The following is a 15,952-nucleotide window of genomic DNA, read 5'->3' as shown; positions in this document are numbered from 1 at the left end:
ATATGATTTTATTATATTTTTTTTCATGTTTAGATACGGTTTATCTACATAATAAAAGCAATTCCAAAAATTAGGAAACATCCCCATTGTACGGTATCCAAGATAGTACCAAATCAACACTGCACTTTTATTCTGTCATAAAAATGTACAGTTCACAGATCTCTCAGTTTTTTTGTTTGCCGTATACGGTAAAAAACTATATCTAAGATGGTACAGCGTTAACGTGAAGAATTTTCCGTTTCTACGTCTTAAAAAGCTCAACATATGCTCAACATATGCTCAACATTGCATTTTTCTGAAGCAACGTTGAGCAATATATTAATAACGTGTTTGTCTGGTCTTGATAAAACGAAAAACAGCGCAGTAGAGATAAAAATGTGACGGCACACGTACTGCATTGCTATTCGTTTGATATGAGTGGGATAAACACGTGTTATTTTAGCATTTATAGTTATTTTATACTAGTTTACAAAACACCATGATTACGATTGCACTAAACGGTATATTTTTGCATAACTATATATACTATATTTTTGCATACTTTGGAAAATATATTATAAAAACAATGATATTAGACGAGCTGTAGCCCGCAAACTTTGTTAGCGCAAATTTGGACCACTCGTTACGCCATTTTGACATTGCAGAATTAAAAAAATATGCCCTATAACATGCCCGGTCATGTCAGCTACCCTCCAGTGGAAGCCCCGTCGAAATCGGCCCAGCCGTTTCGTAGATTACCGGGAACTAACGCGGCTTGTGGACGGACAGATAGACAGTCAGACAAAAAAAATGTAAATGCGATTTTCGTTATCAGCATCGCAAATACACCATCTTTCCGAAATCTGGAATTTTTCTTTTGATATTACAAACAGCCACTCCAATTTTATTATATGTATAGATATATGTATGTATACTTTTAAGATAAATTGAAAAACAAAACTTGAAATGCGATAACTTTTTTGTTATTTAAAGCAAACAAGAACAGGTTCAACGATAAATATAGTAATTTACCTGTTCAGTGAGTTTTGCACACTTTTCGATAATCAACATTCGGAATATTTCGAATATGTGGTTATAAAAAGTATCTTTTTATAATACATTTAAATAAGCAACAAATCACGGAGAAAAAAAATGTCCGATCAGGTTTTAATATCAAGTCTTAGAAACGTTTCTTTCCTTAAATCACTATTGCTTTGAAATACCCGGTAAATATGAGAACAAAATTATCTTTCAAAGAATAGGGGTAAAAAAATTTGTAAAGCTGTGTCATTTATATCTAAACTAATATTACAAAGAGGAAATATATGCATTTTTGTATGTATAGAAATAACTCAAAAAACTACTGAGCCGATTTCAAAAAATTTCTCACCATTAAAGAGCTACGTTATCAACGAGTAACGTTGGTCACATTTTTTAATTTCTTGAAATTAAAATATATGGCCTATATTCTTGAATATAGCGGGCAAAGTCACGAGCAACAGCTAGTACAGAATATTTCAAAGCTATGCAAATAATGAAAGTAGCATGAATCAACAGTTTAATCCATGCATGATATAATTGTCCACACATGACATCACTGGCCGAATGTCAAGGTCATATCGGATTATTTACGCAGACTCCTTCACTACTTTATTACACAGGTTATTTTGACGAATACTAGGGTAAATACTGGGAGATGATCTATTTCTCTGCGTCCCCTCCTCTGTCTTTCCTACTTATCCGTAATCTGTGTAAATGTCTGTGCAACGGTCGCTTTGACTTTTAGCAAAATCTTTTGAACCTTGCTGAATCAACGAATCATTTTTTATGTTAATAAGCTTTTGCCGAAATGGCAAAGCGACAGCTGCCCATAGACATTCGCAGCTGCGGATGCGCTGCCTACTCTTAATCGACAGAGGAGACGCACAAAAAAGAGGTTATTTCAACTACCTATACGTCGTTACGAAAAGGGTGGTAAGGGTAAGGGACTAAAATCATTGTACAAATAGCGGAATAATAGAGAAGTGTTACATATCGAAGCAGATATCAAGTAGATAATTGACAGGCGGATATGCGCATTATCCCGAGCTATAACTGTTGCCCGCATCCATTGTGATCCCATTCACCGCCCGAGTAAGGAATTAGGCGCAATAATACCTTACACTTCCCTTGACATCGTTCCCGACTCAGTATTGGTCAGTCGTACGTCGTTCACTCATTGAATGAACTAAATCACCGTTAGTCAAATAGAAACAAATCAATGATGAAATTGCATCACAATCGTATACGCCGTTTTATACAAAATATGTTTCTGTAGAAACTTTATTTTTTGGTTAGGGTTTAGAGATATAAGAGATTATAGATATATTTTTTTAAGATTTAGATTTAGATTATAGATTTATAAGAGCAGTATTGAAATAATTGTCGGTCTCTATAATGCTAGAGTTCACATGGATAGATGGATGAATGTTTGTTAGAATTTATAGCCTAAACTGCTGAACGGATCACGATGAAATTTGGCATAGATGTAGAGAATAGTCTTGATATTGCTTGCGGACTAAAGCTGGTTTGTAATAATCTCTAGATACATTTTGACAACACTATTTCAAATGTCACATTGATTATAACAACTTGTACGTTAGTTGACAATCAACTAACGCCCTTGTACCTCCTGAGTGAACGGTGTTAATGTTAAACCTTCATAAAATCTAATACACTAAAGTTTTATTTTTAATAATCCCTTACTGATGAAGACGGAATACGATTCGTGATTCCAGCAGGTTTCTATTCCTTTTTTCGATCTGATATACGGCGTCACTCGATTAAAACCTCAATGTATTAAATTGAAATGAAACATATCTACGTATATTGCCCACTATAGGAAAGATTTAATGCTTTTCTTTCAGTTTTCAATCCTCACGAATGGGGGTAGAATGTTCGCTTTTGCAAATAAGTTTATTTTAATGATTTTACATCTGCTTGTTAGTTACAAAAGATATCTGTAGAAGAGCTAACAATTGGCGTCGTTTGACGAAAGTTATTTTATTCAGAGAGGTTATTTTCAAATGCAGTACATCTTAGACAAACACAAGGAAAACCCACAAGTGGCAATGGGCTATCGTTAAAGAAAGGAAACCGAGGAGGAAAAAAATAAAGTAATATCTCATGCCTTAACATGTAAAGTAGAAACTATGTAACTTTTTATAGACAAAAAAGTTCTTATTTTTTTTTTTCATTTCGATCGTATTGTGCTCTTAACGCTAGGACGGTTGGTAGACTTGGAGATGCAGTGTGTACATAGCTGTAATCGTAACAATAATATTGAGCCTCGTACAGTGATACATTTAGCACAACGTGAACTGTTATATCGTGTACTCTGCTGACCTTTATAGCGAAAACGAAAACACGAATATCTTCCACATTATACCCATAAGAAAAAAAAGGTGTCGCAATGGATTCAAATAGAAAAAAAAACAATTAAAAACTTTTACTGCCTAATTTTTTTTGACAAAAATAAAACCAAATTTTATTTAATCTAATTAGATTTCGCAAACAAAACTGCATCTCGCTAAAAATTGGCACCATTTTTAAAATTAGAATCATGTAAGATTGCAAGAACTACTAAAAGTCGACGGTCGTATTCCATTTTTTTAAACCATTGAACATACAAGTATCTCAGACTCTGTAGATTAGATTGTTTTAACCACTGCAAATCTAGTTTTCTAGAAAGTAGGCCGTACGACCTATCAGTATTTTCCGGCTTCTTCAATATTTCAATATCAGAACCTTTTTATATTGAAACCGGTTCTTTACTGAGATTATCAGTCTATTTATATGTATGGTTCATTATAAAGTAAATAAAAACTAATTTTCTCAGATTAGTAGGCTAACTTCTGTGAAGCTATTTTGTGTTGCACATGCGTTAATAAACTTTGAATTTAGAAAGTTGTACTTACTCAGAACAGAAAAGTCCGTAATTACATCCATTTTTCATAAAGCCACTAATGTTTTTGTTTTCACTTTGAATGGGTGTTTTAACCTGTCACCCATTTCTTTTGCACTATTTTGTGTCACAAATCCTGCGCAACGCGTCACCTATGCACTGATACATAATTAATAACACCACTTTAACCCCGCGATATCACAGCCTGGACATTTTTCCGTGTTTGTATTCAATTCAATGTGATACAATCGCTGAACTATCACACTGGATTCATTCACCTCGTCGGGTCGTGCAGTTTCAAATGTCAATTATCAACTGTTAGTGCCAAAAACTCGTATAAAGTACCGTTACGAAATATATCAACGACTTGAGCACAATTAAAGTGTTATTTCACTTAAATATTTTCGTAATCAAACTACAGCGTCGTAAGAATTCTTCTCAAAACTCCCACGGCATAAAAACAGTGGCGAAACGTCACCCCGACTAAACAGGTTTTGTTTTTTTCTTTTGAACAGGTTCTACCACGTGATCAATAATATCGACGTAGTTCGCTGATTCGCCGCTAGATGGCGCGCAACAATTTAAAAGCTGAGAAAATGTAATTAAAAATCAGATTAGCCACATTATTTTTCCGTATCAAACTAACCGTGAAAGTTTTATTAGCGTTAAAAATTCCTTTGAAATAGAATCTTTTATGTTGATTAGAAGTTATGATAGATTTATAATAGGAACTGTAATTATTACATGATTTTTTTTATAAATACATTGGTTGGACATATTTTATTAAATTTAACTTGAGGGTAGTCGAAAATTATGTATTGCAATAATACCTGCCTATTACCTTATTTACATTGAGGGATATTTAATAATTGAATAACTTCTTATTGGAAACAATACAGTGATGATGGATAGAAGGAGATTCTACTTTAGTACGGGAACTAATGTGTAAGTAATACATTTTTATAAACAAACTAGCTGTTGCCCGCGACTTCGTTCGCGAGGAATTCTCACTAATAACGTAGAATTTTTTTGAAATTGGCCCAGTACTTTTGAGTTATTTCAATGCATACAAAAGTACAAATCTTTTCTCTTTAGTATAGAAACGTCAAGGAAAACAACCTAGATATATAACTAGAAAGGAAATTGTTTGGAAATTACAGTATCACCATATTATTAGTTCGAAAAAAAATATTCACCGCGACCAAATACAACCATTGACGCCAAAATGGTGAGAATCAAATAGATACGAAATACCACAGTTAACAGCCTGTCCATTTATAGTGGTCTGTAAAGAAAATGCACCAAAATGTAGACCATAGACTGAAATTATCCCATCGATTTTTATACTTTTACTAGTTGCCATAGCAACAGTTTGACAAACTAAACCTTTAGATTTTAACTTGGGTAATTTTGCGAATTGTTTTAAATAATCGAATATAAAATCGATCTTTTTAACAATTTTTGCACAACTACAATTTACTCCTGAAACTTTTAGACGTATTTCGGTTTAGTTAATGACATTTTATTTCTCACGTGCTTTACGCTTTAGCGTATTTCTTTATCCTTTTGAACTCTGATAATGTATTTAAATAACCTTTGGTCATAAACCAGAAAGTGTTAAGAATGAATGTGGATGGCTACAAAGGAAGGGCAAGACCGAAGAAAGTATGGATGGATTGTGCGAAGGAAGATATGCTTAAGAAAGGAGTGGATTCAGATATGACGGCTGAGAGAGATGTATGGAAGAGCAGCACATGCTGTACCGACCCTCCATAAGGGATAAGGGCAAGTGGATGATGATGATGATAACCTTTTTTCTTATTGTTTTAGAATCAGAATAGAATCAAGTGCAAAATGCCTGAACTTATCGAGCAGATGTACTGCTCGCAGCAGATTGTCATCCCGCCGAAGTTTCCCTACATCTTAAAGCGGTACTGCAAAGGTTAAGTATTATTTAAATACTTATTTCTATATCTATTTATACCGACATATAATAAAATTGAAGTGTCTGTTTGTTCAAAAGAAAAATTCCAGATTTCCAGGAGATGAAGTATTTTCATTGCTGATAACTAAAATCGCATTTGAAAAAATGTTTGTCTGTCTGTCTGTTCGCCGGACGTCGACCGGACTTTCACTAAGGGTAGCTGACATAGACGGGCATATTATAGGCTACTTATTTTTAATTCCGCGTTGTCAAAATGGTGTAACGGGTGTTAATTTGCGCTAATGAAGTTTGCGGGCGACAGCTCGTATCTTAATATTATAAAATAGTTATATTAAGGTTCTAGATATTTTAATCTATGTCTCAGGTTATATTGTATGTATTTTCAGCGGCTATAAAGACGCAGCCATACGATCTCCTACGCTGGTCGTATGAGTACTTCAATGCGCTTGCGCAGCATAAACCACCGCCTGTCAAGCTGAGGCTAGAATACCCTGTCTATACTACCGAAGGCGGACTTACACGAGGATGCTTGAAAGTCTTGGCTCAACAGGTATACATGATATACATGTAGAGATTTTTGCTCTATTGTAAAAATATACTTTAACTGGCTTTCGCCCGCGACTCTGTCTGCGTGGAATTAAAATAAAAACAAAACGCTTCGTGTTCTTCCAGGCTATCATCTACATCTATGCCCAATTTCACCGAGATCCGTTCAGTAGTTTAGGCTACAAACTCTAACAAACATCTATCCGTCCATCCATATAAACTTACAAATTTATAATATACTAGTAAGATTCAGAATAACATCTAATAAGATTGAAAAATCATGACATTAAAAAATCGGTATCTCGTAAAAATTTTTACATAAATTTCAACAACTTTCCCATAGATAATGATATATGAGACATTATGTTGTAATAGCCAGGGCAGTGGAAACTCTATTACAACATGTTGCAGTTGTCAACGATGGAAGAAGTACCATTGCCAGTGCTGAAGGCGGCGTGGCGCGGCTTCTGTTTAGACAACGAGGAGCTGCAGAGGATCTTGAGCCTTTGTGAAGTGTTCCTGCGAAAGGAGACTGTACCGTTCTTGCATTTCGTAGCCGTGGCTGCGGGGTTATTGACTAAGGTGACTAAGATTTAATTGGTAGCAAATAGCAAACGATGAACAGTAATACGAAGATTACTTTTCGATATTATTACTTTTTCTTCTCCTTTGGCATATTTAAAACTAGCTTTCGCCCGAGACTCCGTCGTTGGGGACCTAAAAAAAAAAGTAAGTAACCTATGTGTTCTTCCAGACTATCCTCTACAACTATGTAAAATTTTATTGAGATCAGTTCAGCCGTTTAAGCTACAAACTCTAACAAATATCGATCCATCCGTCCGTCCATACACTTTTCGCATTATTAATATTAGTTAAATTAGATAGTTGTAGTGTTAAACCATTCCTTGAAGTGTTGAATAATTATTTTAAAAAATGCTGTGATTGTTGACATCCTACGGCACGTAGTAATGTGTGTTTACGTTTTATTATATTAGTATAGGGATATAGATATAGGGATATAGATTTAACCAACCTTAAGCTTAATTAAGATTATTTTTGCAGACTCTAACTCACACAATGGTCTTGCTCTGCGAGACTTTGACTAAAGAGCCGGAAGGTGGTTCTGCAGCGATACCAGTGGATCACTTCCTCCAGATGTACGTACTGCTCGCTCGAATGGACGCGTCTAAAGACGTCAAATACATCGACGGTTATAGAGAAGGTAGGCAATCGTAATGTAACGTTTTTATTGCCGATAGTTTATGAAAGCTACGAATTTTTGTCAGGAATATAAAACAACTAGTTTTCCAACGCGACTCCGTCCGCGTAAAATAAAAAAAAGGGTGTATGTGTTCTTCTAGACATCTTTGCCAAACTCTAACCATATGTACATCCATCTAAGCTTTAACACTTATTATACTAGTAAGATTATTATTTTTCGCAGGTTTCGCTCCTGAGCCGGAAGCTGAATCCGTGAGCGAGATCTTGAAGTCTACAGAATCGCCGATAGAAGACGTAACCAGATTTTATTTTTGTTTTTCTTCTGCATGTTTTACGTAAAAGTTTAAAAATGCACTCTACTTCTCTAGTGTTATGGTTGCAAATGACTTGTCTTTTATAAATAGCAAATGATCGAGATATCGCATCTTTTATAATCTGAAAAATTCTGTAGTACTGCTTTATGACCTGACCGACGTGCCAACTCAAGCGTCGGGCCCTTCTAGGAGTCATCGGATGATTTCTGGCACGACAAAGACTTGAAGAAAATCAGCATTATAAATGACAATGTGCCGCGCTCCGCGAGGATCAGTATGAAATTGAATATGCCACTGATAGGGAAGTTGGAAAGACCACCGTCTGTGGAGAGAGCAGGACAAATTGAACGGGAAAACTACTTCAGAGAGAGACAAGGTTGATGTAACTTTTTAATTGTAATACGTAGTCCGAAGCAATAAGTTTCCTAATGCTAATGCCTGCAGTCCACAATAATTGATATTAGTTTAGCATCAAAGCACAAAATTTTGCATACTACACAAGTAAACTAAACCATTGTAAAATTTTTGGGTTTGTATACTTTTGTGTACTTATTATGTGCTTTTGGTCATTTGTGCAATTATTTATCATAGCTTACGCCATCTAGTTTTATAAAAATGAAATTAAAATCGAAAGAACGGCAATTTTATTTTCCTGCTTAATCACTAGATGGCGCTTATTTTATTTTAAAATTAGGGCATTTCTAAAATTGTATTCCCCAAATGGTACTGAGAAAATAAAGTTGATATGGAAAAATATACAGACGAATTGAGTACCTCCTTCTTTTGGGAAGTCGGTCAATAAAAACGGAATATAATGAAGTAACAATATTAATTTTTATTTCTAATTGTTCTTGTATTTATATCTGAATATCGATTAAATCTTTCAGATAGAGCTGAGCCTGACCAAGAAGTTGATGTTAGTTTGATTTAATAAACTATTATTATCAGTAAAAGTACATAAGGACCTTATAGAACGTTTTAATTATAAAGATAATAAAATAAATTTAAACATTGATGTTCAGGCTAGTGTTGGAAAGGGGGCAAATTTTCATATCTATTTTATATTTTTGAAGTCTAGTCTAGGAGGGGAGGGGGTAATTGCCCCCTCTGCTCTACCCTGGCTACGCCCATTGTTAGAGGCGATGTTACTTTTTTATTTGTATCATACAGTTAATGTATTATTGTTTTGTTCTTACAGCAAAAACTTCGGGAAATTAGTGCTTCGAAAATGACTCCTGAAGAAGCAGCAAAGAAAGGTTAGTTTTGCATAATATTGCTCTAAGAATAGAGCAAAAATAAAACTGTAGAGAAATTGTAACGCAAATTAGACTTTTATTATTAAATTCGCACTTTTAGAAATTAATTACTTTTCTAGCTGTGTTTAAAATACATGTCAACTGTCACATATCAAATGCAAGTCGAGCACAAAAATACGTGACGTAATTATAGTGATGTTCCTACAGATCTTACATGTAGTGCCACAGTTCCTTGGTTTATTTATTTTTATTTATCACAAACAGATGTACAGGCGGCGGACAAGCAAGCCGAATCAAAGAAAGATGGGATTCTTATAAATATCTACGACGAGGAGGGTGCTGTAATACCATACAAAATTTATGGTTAATTAGTTTTTTATTTTACTTTTTTTTAGATAACCTTACGTAGACTTTTTGAAATCTATGTTAAAGTGTTTAATTGTATAGGTGAATCGAAAGTAGATTTAACTGTGGAAGAATACGAAGCTAAGAGTGACGTAGAAAAGGAACAAGAGACAGAAAAATCTAACAGGGATGAGGAAATATCAAAAATAGAAGAACTTATTGCAGAAGTAATATATATTCTGGTTTAATATGTAGTTATATTTACATGTGCCAATAAATATTTTATTCTGGCGACAAATATTAGTAGTAACTTCCGGGTCTTGTTGGTCATTACGACAAAAAGATTTAATTTTTGATGGACCAAAGTCCAAACATTTTGTCGTGCGACATTATTATGACACTAGCTGTTCCCACGTGGCTTCATCCGCATAAAAATAATGAAAATTTTATTTTATTGTTTACATTTGTCAAATTGTCAATAGCAAATGTCAAAATGACATGACATGGCAAACCTTAGCAATCTCTCTTTCTTGATGTTGGCATCAACTTATGGTCTCTTTCCCACATTAGGGTTTTTATCCAAAATTTTTACCCCTATAAGTTTAATGGCGTGAAAACATATAGCCTAAAGCGTGACGCAAATGTAGGGCTTTTTATTAAACAAAGAATTATTAATAATATGTTGTAATTGCTGACATCTTAGGCAACAAAGAAGTGTGTGTTTACGCTTTGTTATAATAGTATAGAAGTATAGATAAAGATGTCGTATCACGGTGAAAGAGGCTCAGTTGGTTCTGTCAGAAAATATATTAAACCTACATGGACATGGAATAGTTAGCTATCATAATTTATTTTCTCTTAAACCAATCTTTTTAGATAAATTATACAGATGTATCGAAGAAACATAAAATCATGAGGTTTCTCTTAGGTCTTTGGTTTTCAATATATTTGTTTACTTTATATTTCTAATTTTAACCAGTGTTATGCGGCCCGCGAGGAGCGCCGTGCCGATCTGGAGTTCACATTCGACGAAATAGCTCTGATTGTCGATAAGTTTAAGACTGCTAATTATGATTTGGGTTAGATGTTAATTAATGTGTATTGGTGTAGATGTAGTGTAGTTCACGTGACTTCGCTTACATTTGTGAAAAGTAGCATTTTTTGTTTTAAGAGCGTTTATGACAACAGTAACAGTCACACACGAATTTAAAGCGTGCGCACACCTTTGAAATTCGCACAATATTGTGCGATTGTCGATTGTTTTATAGCCTATTCAACTGTTTAGTTGCACAACTAAAAATCATGTAGTGCTCCATATAAGGTCATAGGGATCAAAGCGAGGCTGAACAGTTGTGCGATCGTTTAGTTTTATGTGTGCGCACGCGCTTATAGTTACTCAATGTATGTAGAATGAAGAATCTAAACTAAGATTAACGGACACTCCTAGTTACTAAACGCAAGTGTATATCGGCGGTAAGAGTTCCAGAAATGTTTCAAAACTTTTTTCAACAAACTCGTCTCGAACAAATGCGGGCTTGCGGTCACCACTAATCGAATTGTTAATTCTTATAATACCAATTTTAATGATATAGATATCATACATGTAACTAAAAATAACCTTAAAATAGAGATTATTAAAACTTTGAATTATCAATAATATTAATATATCATTAAGTACCACTCGAATGTATAGCCTATTTATAGATTTATTTTATTATTATAGTTACTACGTGGTAAAGTTGTGGATGGCACATCTACTCAACACTTTTGAATTGTACTGTATTTTTTTTTCTTGTGCTATTGTTCTTTTACCCAAATAAATGAAAAAAAAGTTGGGTATTTCAAATCCTTGCAGTTGTAACATGGATCAGCTCTAACTATGGCTTCAAATAATGTTTTACATGATAGATGTAGTTATATGTTGATGTTCCAGGTATGATTGCCGGTAGACAGATGTCGACAACTAGCGGGGAGTTCATCGTGGAGCATGTGGAGAAGGAGATTATGGAGAAAGTCAACGAACAGATTGATATCCTGCCAGATCCCTCTTTGAAGAAGAAAAAGGTATTTTAACAGGATCACATAAATAAATCAATACTAGGTTAGCCTTTGCCCAACTTGTTTTCAATATGAATATAGAAAAAGGTAAATAATTACCTATTAAATAATCTAAATCTCTTTGGATTATTAAGAAAAAACTTGTTGAAATTATTATGAAATTTGAATCGATGGTACGAGGAAAGATTTGTATGTATTGAAATAACTCAAAAACTACTGGGCCGATTTAAAAAAACTATGATCACTAGAAAGCAACGTTATCAGTAACATAGGATATTTTTAATTTCACGGACGAAGTAACGACTGACAGCTAGTTTGGAAGAAAGCTACATTGTACATAAAACTTTTAACATTTCCAGGCTAAACCTGAAGAAGTAGCGATGGTACGGGATATCATAAAGAATTTTATTGACGAAAACATGGATGTTATTGTCCCTGAAGAGGAGGAAGTTGAAGAGGAGGAACTGCCGATACCGACGGTGCGTCAACTTGATTAGTAGGAACAACTATGTAATATTTTTTTTATATTATAAGGTAACAAACAAGCAAGCGACAACCTGAATCTACCGAATGGGAAAGCAACCGCTGCCCATAATCATCCGCAATTGCAGATGCGATGCTTACCCTTAATAAATACTACATTTTACCTTTCAATGCGTCTCCTCCACCGTCACATCCACTTTTTTTTCCCATCCTTTCCTCTTAAGAAAAGGATGGGATGGGAAAGGAACTGAAATTAGTCCTCCGACACCGCACTCATCAGACGAAACGTGGAATTGCTTCCACTTTATGCCTGTTTTCTGTGTGGTCGTGGTATTACACCGGGCGAGCCGACCCATTCGTGCGAAGATGTAAAAGCGGGCTCTATCACTGTTAAGCTTTGAAATGTTTTCTCTTAATCAATTATTAGTAAACCATCGGCAGCTCAGAGGTTTAAGCACTTGATTTGTAATCTAAGCCAATTACGAGAATAGACAAAATATTGTCTCATCTATATTAAAAAATCAAGCATGCATTTTCGTGTGGTCTAAATACCTTCCAGGGGGTTCCCATCAACAATACCATTCCATTAACCACAAATTTTGTCAAAATTCCCTTAAAAATCTCCTTCACTGAAATGTTCAACTCAATCTCTTATGTTAATTTTATCTTGTTTTTAAAAGATCGTATTTATTAAATAATTAGGAAAAAAGGTTAAAACAATGACAATGACTTACAAAACTAGATGTAGTTTGTAAGATTGATTTAGTTTTAAGGTAACTTATCTAAAAATGGTTGTTATTATGTTTAGATAATAAACGTATACGCGGTACCCGGTATCGGTCCGCCGGTGGAAGAGCACATCATAAAAGACGTAGAAGACTACGCTGCAGAAGTGGCGAAGGTTCAAGTCGAGCTGTTCATGCCGCGCAACATACGGCACTTTATGTGCCCACCCTTGGAGAAGTAAGCTTATTGCTGTTGTACTAGTGTTAAATCTTGTCCCTGTTTTATTCATCTATACTAGGGTTGTAACGGAACTACGCTTCCGCATCCGCAAATGCGGAACTACCGCAAGAAATGGTAACTCCGCATCTGCTCCGCTTTCGTTATTTCTTCCACATACGAAATAACTAATAAATTTACGTCTTTAACGCGAGTGGGGCGAATAGGTATCGTTTATGCGTCCCGCGCGGGTGTGATATGTCAACTAACTATAATTGTTATTAAAGGTGAAGCCATTCGCCTCCGCATCCGCATCCGCTTCCATTAAAATGGCCTCCGTTACAACCCTAATATATACTAATATAAAGTGGAAAACTTTGATTGTAATGAATAGGCTCAAATACTACTGGGCCAATTTTAAAAATTCTTTCACTATTAGGTAATTTATCTGTGAGTAACAAAGGCTATATTTTTTCATTTCTTTTTTACTATTTTTACAATTCACGCGGACGGAGTCGCGGGCAAAAGTTAGTAGATGTTAAAAGGGATACCTTTTTATAGAAATGTTACCACAGTTAATGTAATAAAGGAATAAGTTGTTGGAAATATTAGGTCAGTAAGAATTCTTTCCGGAAGGAATTTAGGGTTCTGATAAGCTTTAGAGTATAATCCAGTAAGGAGTGGAACAACAGAATGATTGGATTATCTTTTTAATAATGAATGTTTTTAGATGCATTGAAGATGTACCCGAAAAAACACCCAAAAAGGAAGAAGTTCCAATTGGTGGCGCCATCACAGACTAGAAGCACGAAAATGTTATTACCATACAGTAACTATAGTAGTTCTAAACTCTATTACGAGAGCAATTAATTATTGAATCTTTACTATTTTCAGATTTTCACAGTTAATTTTAATCAATTTTATTCAATATGTTACATGTTTCAATTCATTTTCATGTTAACTTTTGAACTTTATTCAATAAAGGATTTTTTCAACTATTAATTCTTATTTTTCTAGACAACAATTACAATAATTATTGGACTTACGAGCTTATTTTTATTATCTATTATTTTTAGTCTTTTGTCTAGTGTCTTTAGTTCTTTTTCCATAATTATTATACTTTATGTCGAATACTGAAAGGATTTTTTTCAAAATACTATAAGAGTTTACTTTTATTTGTAACCGCTGCTTACAATCTTCAATATTTTGAAACTTTCGTCAGTCTATTGTGGACCTAGTGACTTGGAACACAAGGATTGGGACAGCATTTTTAGAAAAAATGTTATAATAAAACAATTTAAACTTTACATTGTTTTTATTTTAATATATATGGAATAATAAATTAACCCCCCCATGTATATACCGACCTATCACCGAAACACGTGGCTGCCTACGGACTATCCCTTTCCCGTTTTGGCTAGGTCCAACATGGCCACCCTACACAATTTAAAAAATTACTAACCATTTAATTTTATTACATTTCAAAGCGATTATTTCTAGAACCTTTGTGTCATTTAATTTCGATATAAATATTACGTATTAAGGGTAACAACAAATGTCCAGGATGCCGTAAAGACCGAGCCAAACCGTCACCAGGACTATCAACCATTGAGCATTTTGTCAACCAGCACTTCATAACCTAACAATCCACCAAGATTTTGCAGATTCAATATAGCCATTACACCACTGGCACCTATGCAAATTAACTCGAAGCATACTCACATATACGATTTCCGAACAGATTTATCGACGCCATTTTGTTTCTTTATTTCGATAAACTCACGTAGTTCCAAAAATTATTAAGATACCTGAACAAAATGTTAACTGTAAATCTTTAATGGAAAATCAGTTCAGAAATCGTAACATTCACACATTTAGGTTCTACATTGTACAGTTGATAAAAAGAGAATTAATTTCACCACAGTTTATTTGGATTTAGCTCTGGGTTACTAAACTATATACACAATAATGCCTTGCACTAAATTGTATCCAAAACACTATTTCTTCCAAACAATGCTTCATAAGAATTAAATAAGCATCCATGAACGCAAAATCTATACAAGCTCTCCATAATAATTAAAAAAAAAACAGACAAGGTTTTTGTTCAAAATGTACATATAATATACTTACAAGCGAAAACAAATGTCTATTCATATATTCGCAAACTCGCCTTCGTTAGGAATCAATTCTTAAATTACACTAAGGGAACTTAAATTAGTTTAGCATTAGAAATTGGAATCGATTCGTATCGAATGACATATCGAGTCATAGTGACGTAGTCAATTATTGCAATCATAATATCGGAGTATCGATAGTTTGTGATACATTGAAGTACAGTCTCCAGAAACCGATCCCAAATGCAGCAATCGCTGTGCCAATTCCCGCGCAAGAACTAAAGCGTCCTGCGCAAAACTTAAGTTAAAGAGAAATGCTAACACTTAAACAACGTGTCGTATAAACTTAGGCAATACTTAACAAGTATAACTTACATAAAACCGGGAATTACCACTGCCGATATTTATATTGACATCTCTTTCACTCGCCAATGAAGAACAGAGACCACATTTGTACCTACAGCAATGAAAATTCCCGGAAACATGGATCATGTAAACATTGCTTGTAGCAGATAAAGTTGTACATTTGAAAGATAAATTGTTCAATTAAATAAAATTAATTTATTATAAGAATGGATAAAGCCAGCACGTTTTCCATACATCAAAGTCCGCTAAGGAAGACTATCAGCGTAATACGAATTAATTTAATTCTCACAATATCCTTGATGTATTCGCATCACGATTAAAAATTTACATCTAGCGTATAATAAAGAAACGTGTAAATAATGACAGTTGTAAAAAAATGAATAATAAATACTCTAACATTACTAAGGAAGCATGAAATGCAATATGGTACTAAAATGTCT

At 34.3% G+C, this 15,952-nt stretch overlaps 2 protein-coding genes across 3 annotated transcripts in view; one reads left to right on the top strand and one right to left on the bottom strand.

Annotated features, from left to right (window-relative positions):
* LOC106107299 overlaps positions 1–4,421 on the bottom strand; it is a 38,285-nt gene extending 33,864 nt beyond the window's left edge. For both annotated transcript variants that reach the window (XM_013288098.1, XM_013288099.1), the window contains exon 1: positions 3,936–4,421. In XM_013288098.1, the coding sequence (XP_013143552.1) occupies positions 3,936–3,966 (31 nt within the window). In that variant the 5' untranslated portion in view covers positions 3,967–4,421. The remainder of the gene's footprint in view (positions 1–3,935) is intronic.
* Positions 4,422–5,752: 1,331 nt separating this feature from the next.
* LOC106107041 lies at positions 5,753–14,034 on the top strand. Its single transcript, XM_013287721.1, has 15 exons — positions 5,753–5,864; positions 6,254–6,417; positions 6,825–6,995; positions 7,476–7,635; positions 7,858–7,928; positions 8,138–8,324; positions 8,836–8,864; positions 9,147–9,204; positions 9,469–9,567; positions 9,652–9,776; positions 10,529–10,628; positions 11,483–11,613; positions 11,967–12,086; positions 12,899–13,053; positions 13,763–14,034. Exons 1-15 carry the CDS (start codon positions 5,777–5,779, stop codon positions 13,833–13,835), a joined length of 1,731 nt encoding a protein of 576 aa, XP_013143175.1. The 5' UTR covers positions 5,753–5,776; the 3' UTR covers positions 13,836–14,034.
* The last annotated feature ends 1,918 nt before the right edge of the window (positions 14,035–15,952 follow it).

Source organism: Papilio polytes, unplaced genomic scaffold (genome assembly GCF_000836215.1).
Source record: "Papilio polytes unplaced genomic scaffold, Ppol_1.0 DF822067.1, whole genome shotgun sequence".
In the NCBI taxonomy this organism is placed as follows: domain Eukaryota; kingdom Metazoa; phylum Arthropoda; class Insecta; order Lepidoptera; family Papilionidae; genus Papilio; species Papilio polytes.
Note: the sequence above shows the minus strand (reverse complement) of the source record. Positions and strands in the feature narration are given on the sequence as shown.

Coding starts and splice junctions, on each gene's coding strand:
- LOC106107041 (XM_013287721.1), top strand. CDS start 5,777: ATGCCTGAACTTATCGAGCAGATGTACTGCTCGCAGCAGATTGTCATC. Junction 9,777..10,528: donor TAGAAGAACTTATTGCAGAA/GTAATATATATT, acceptor AATTTTAACCAG/TGTTATGCGGCCCGCGAGGA. Junction 10,629..11,482: donor GACTGCTAATTATGATTTGG/GTTAGATGTTAA, acceptor TTGATGTTCCAG/GTATGATTGCCGGTAGACAG.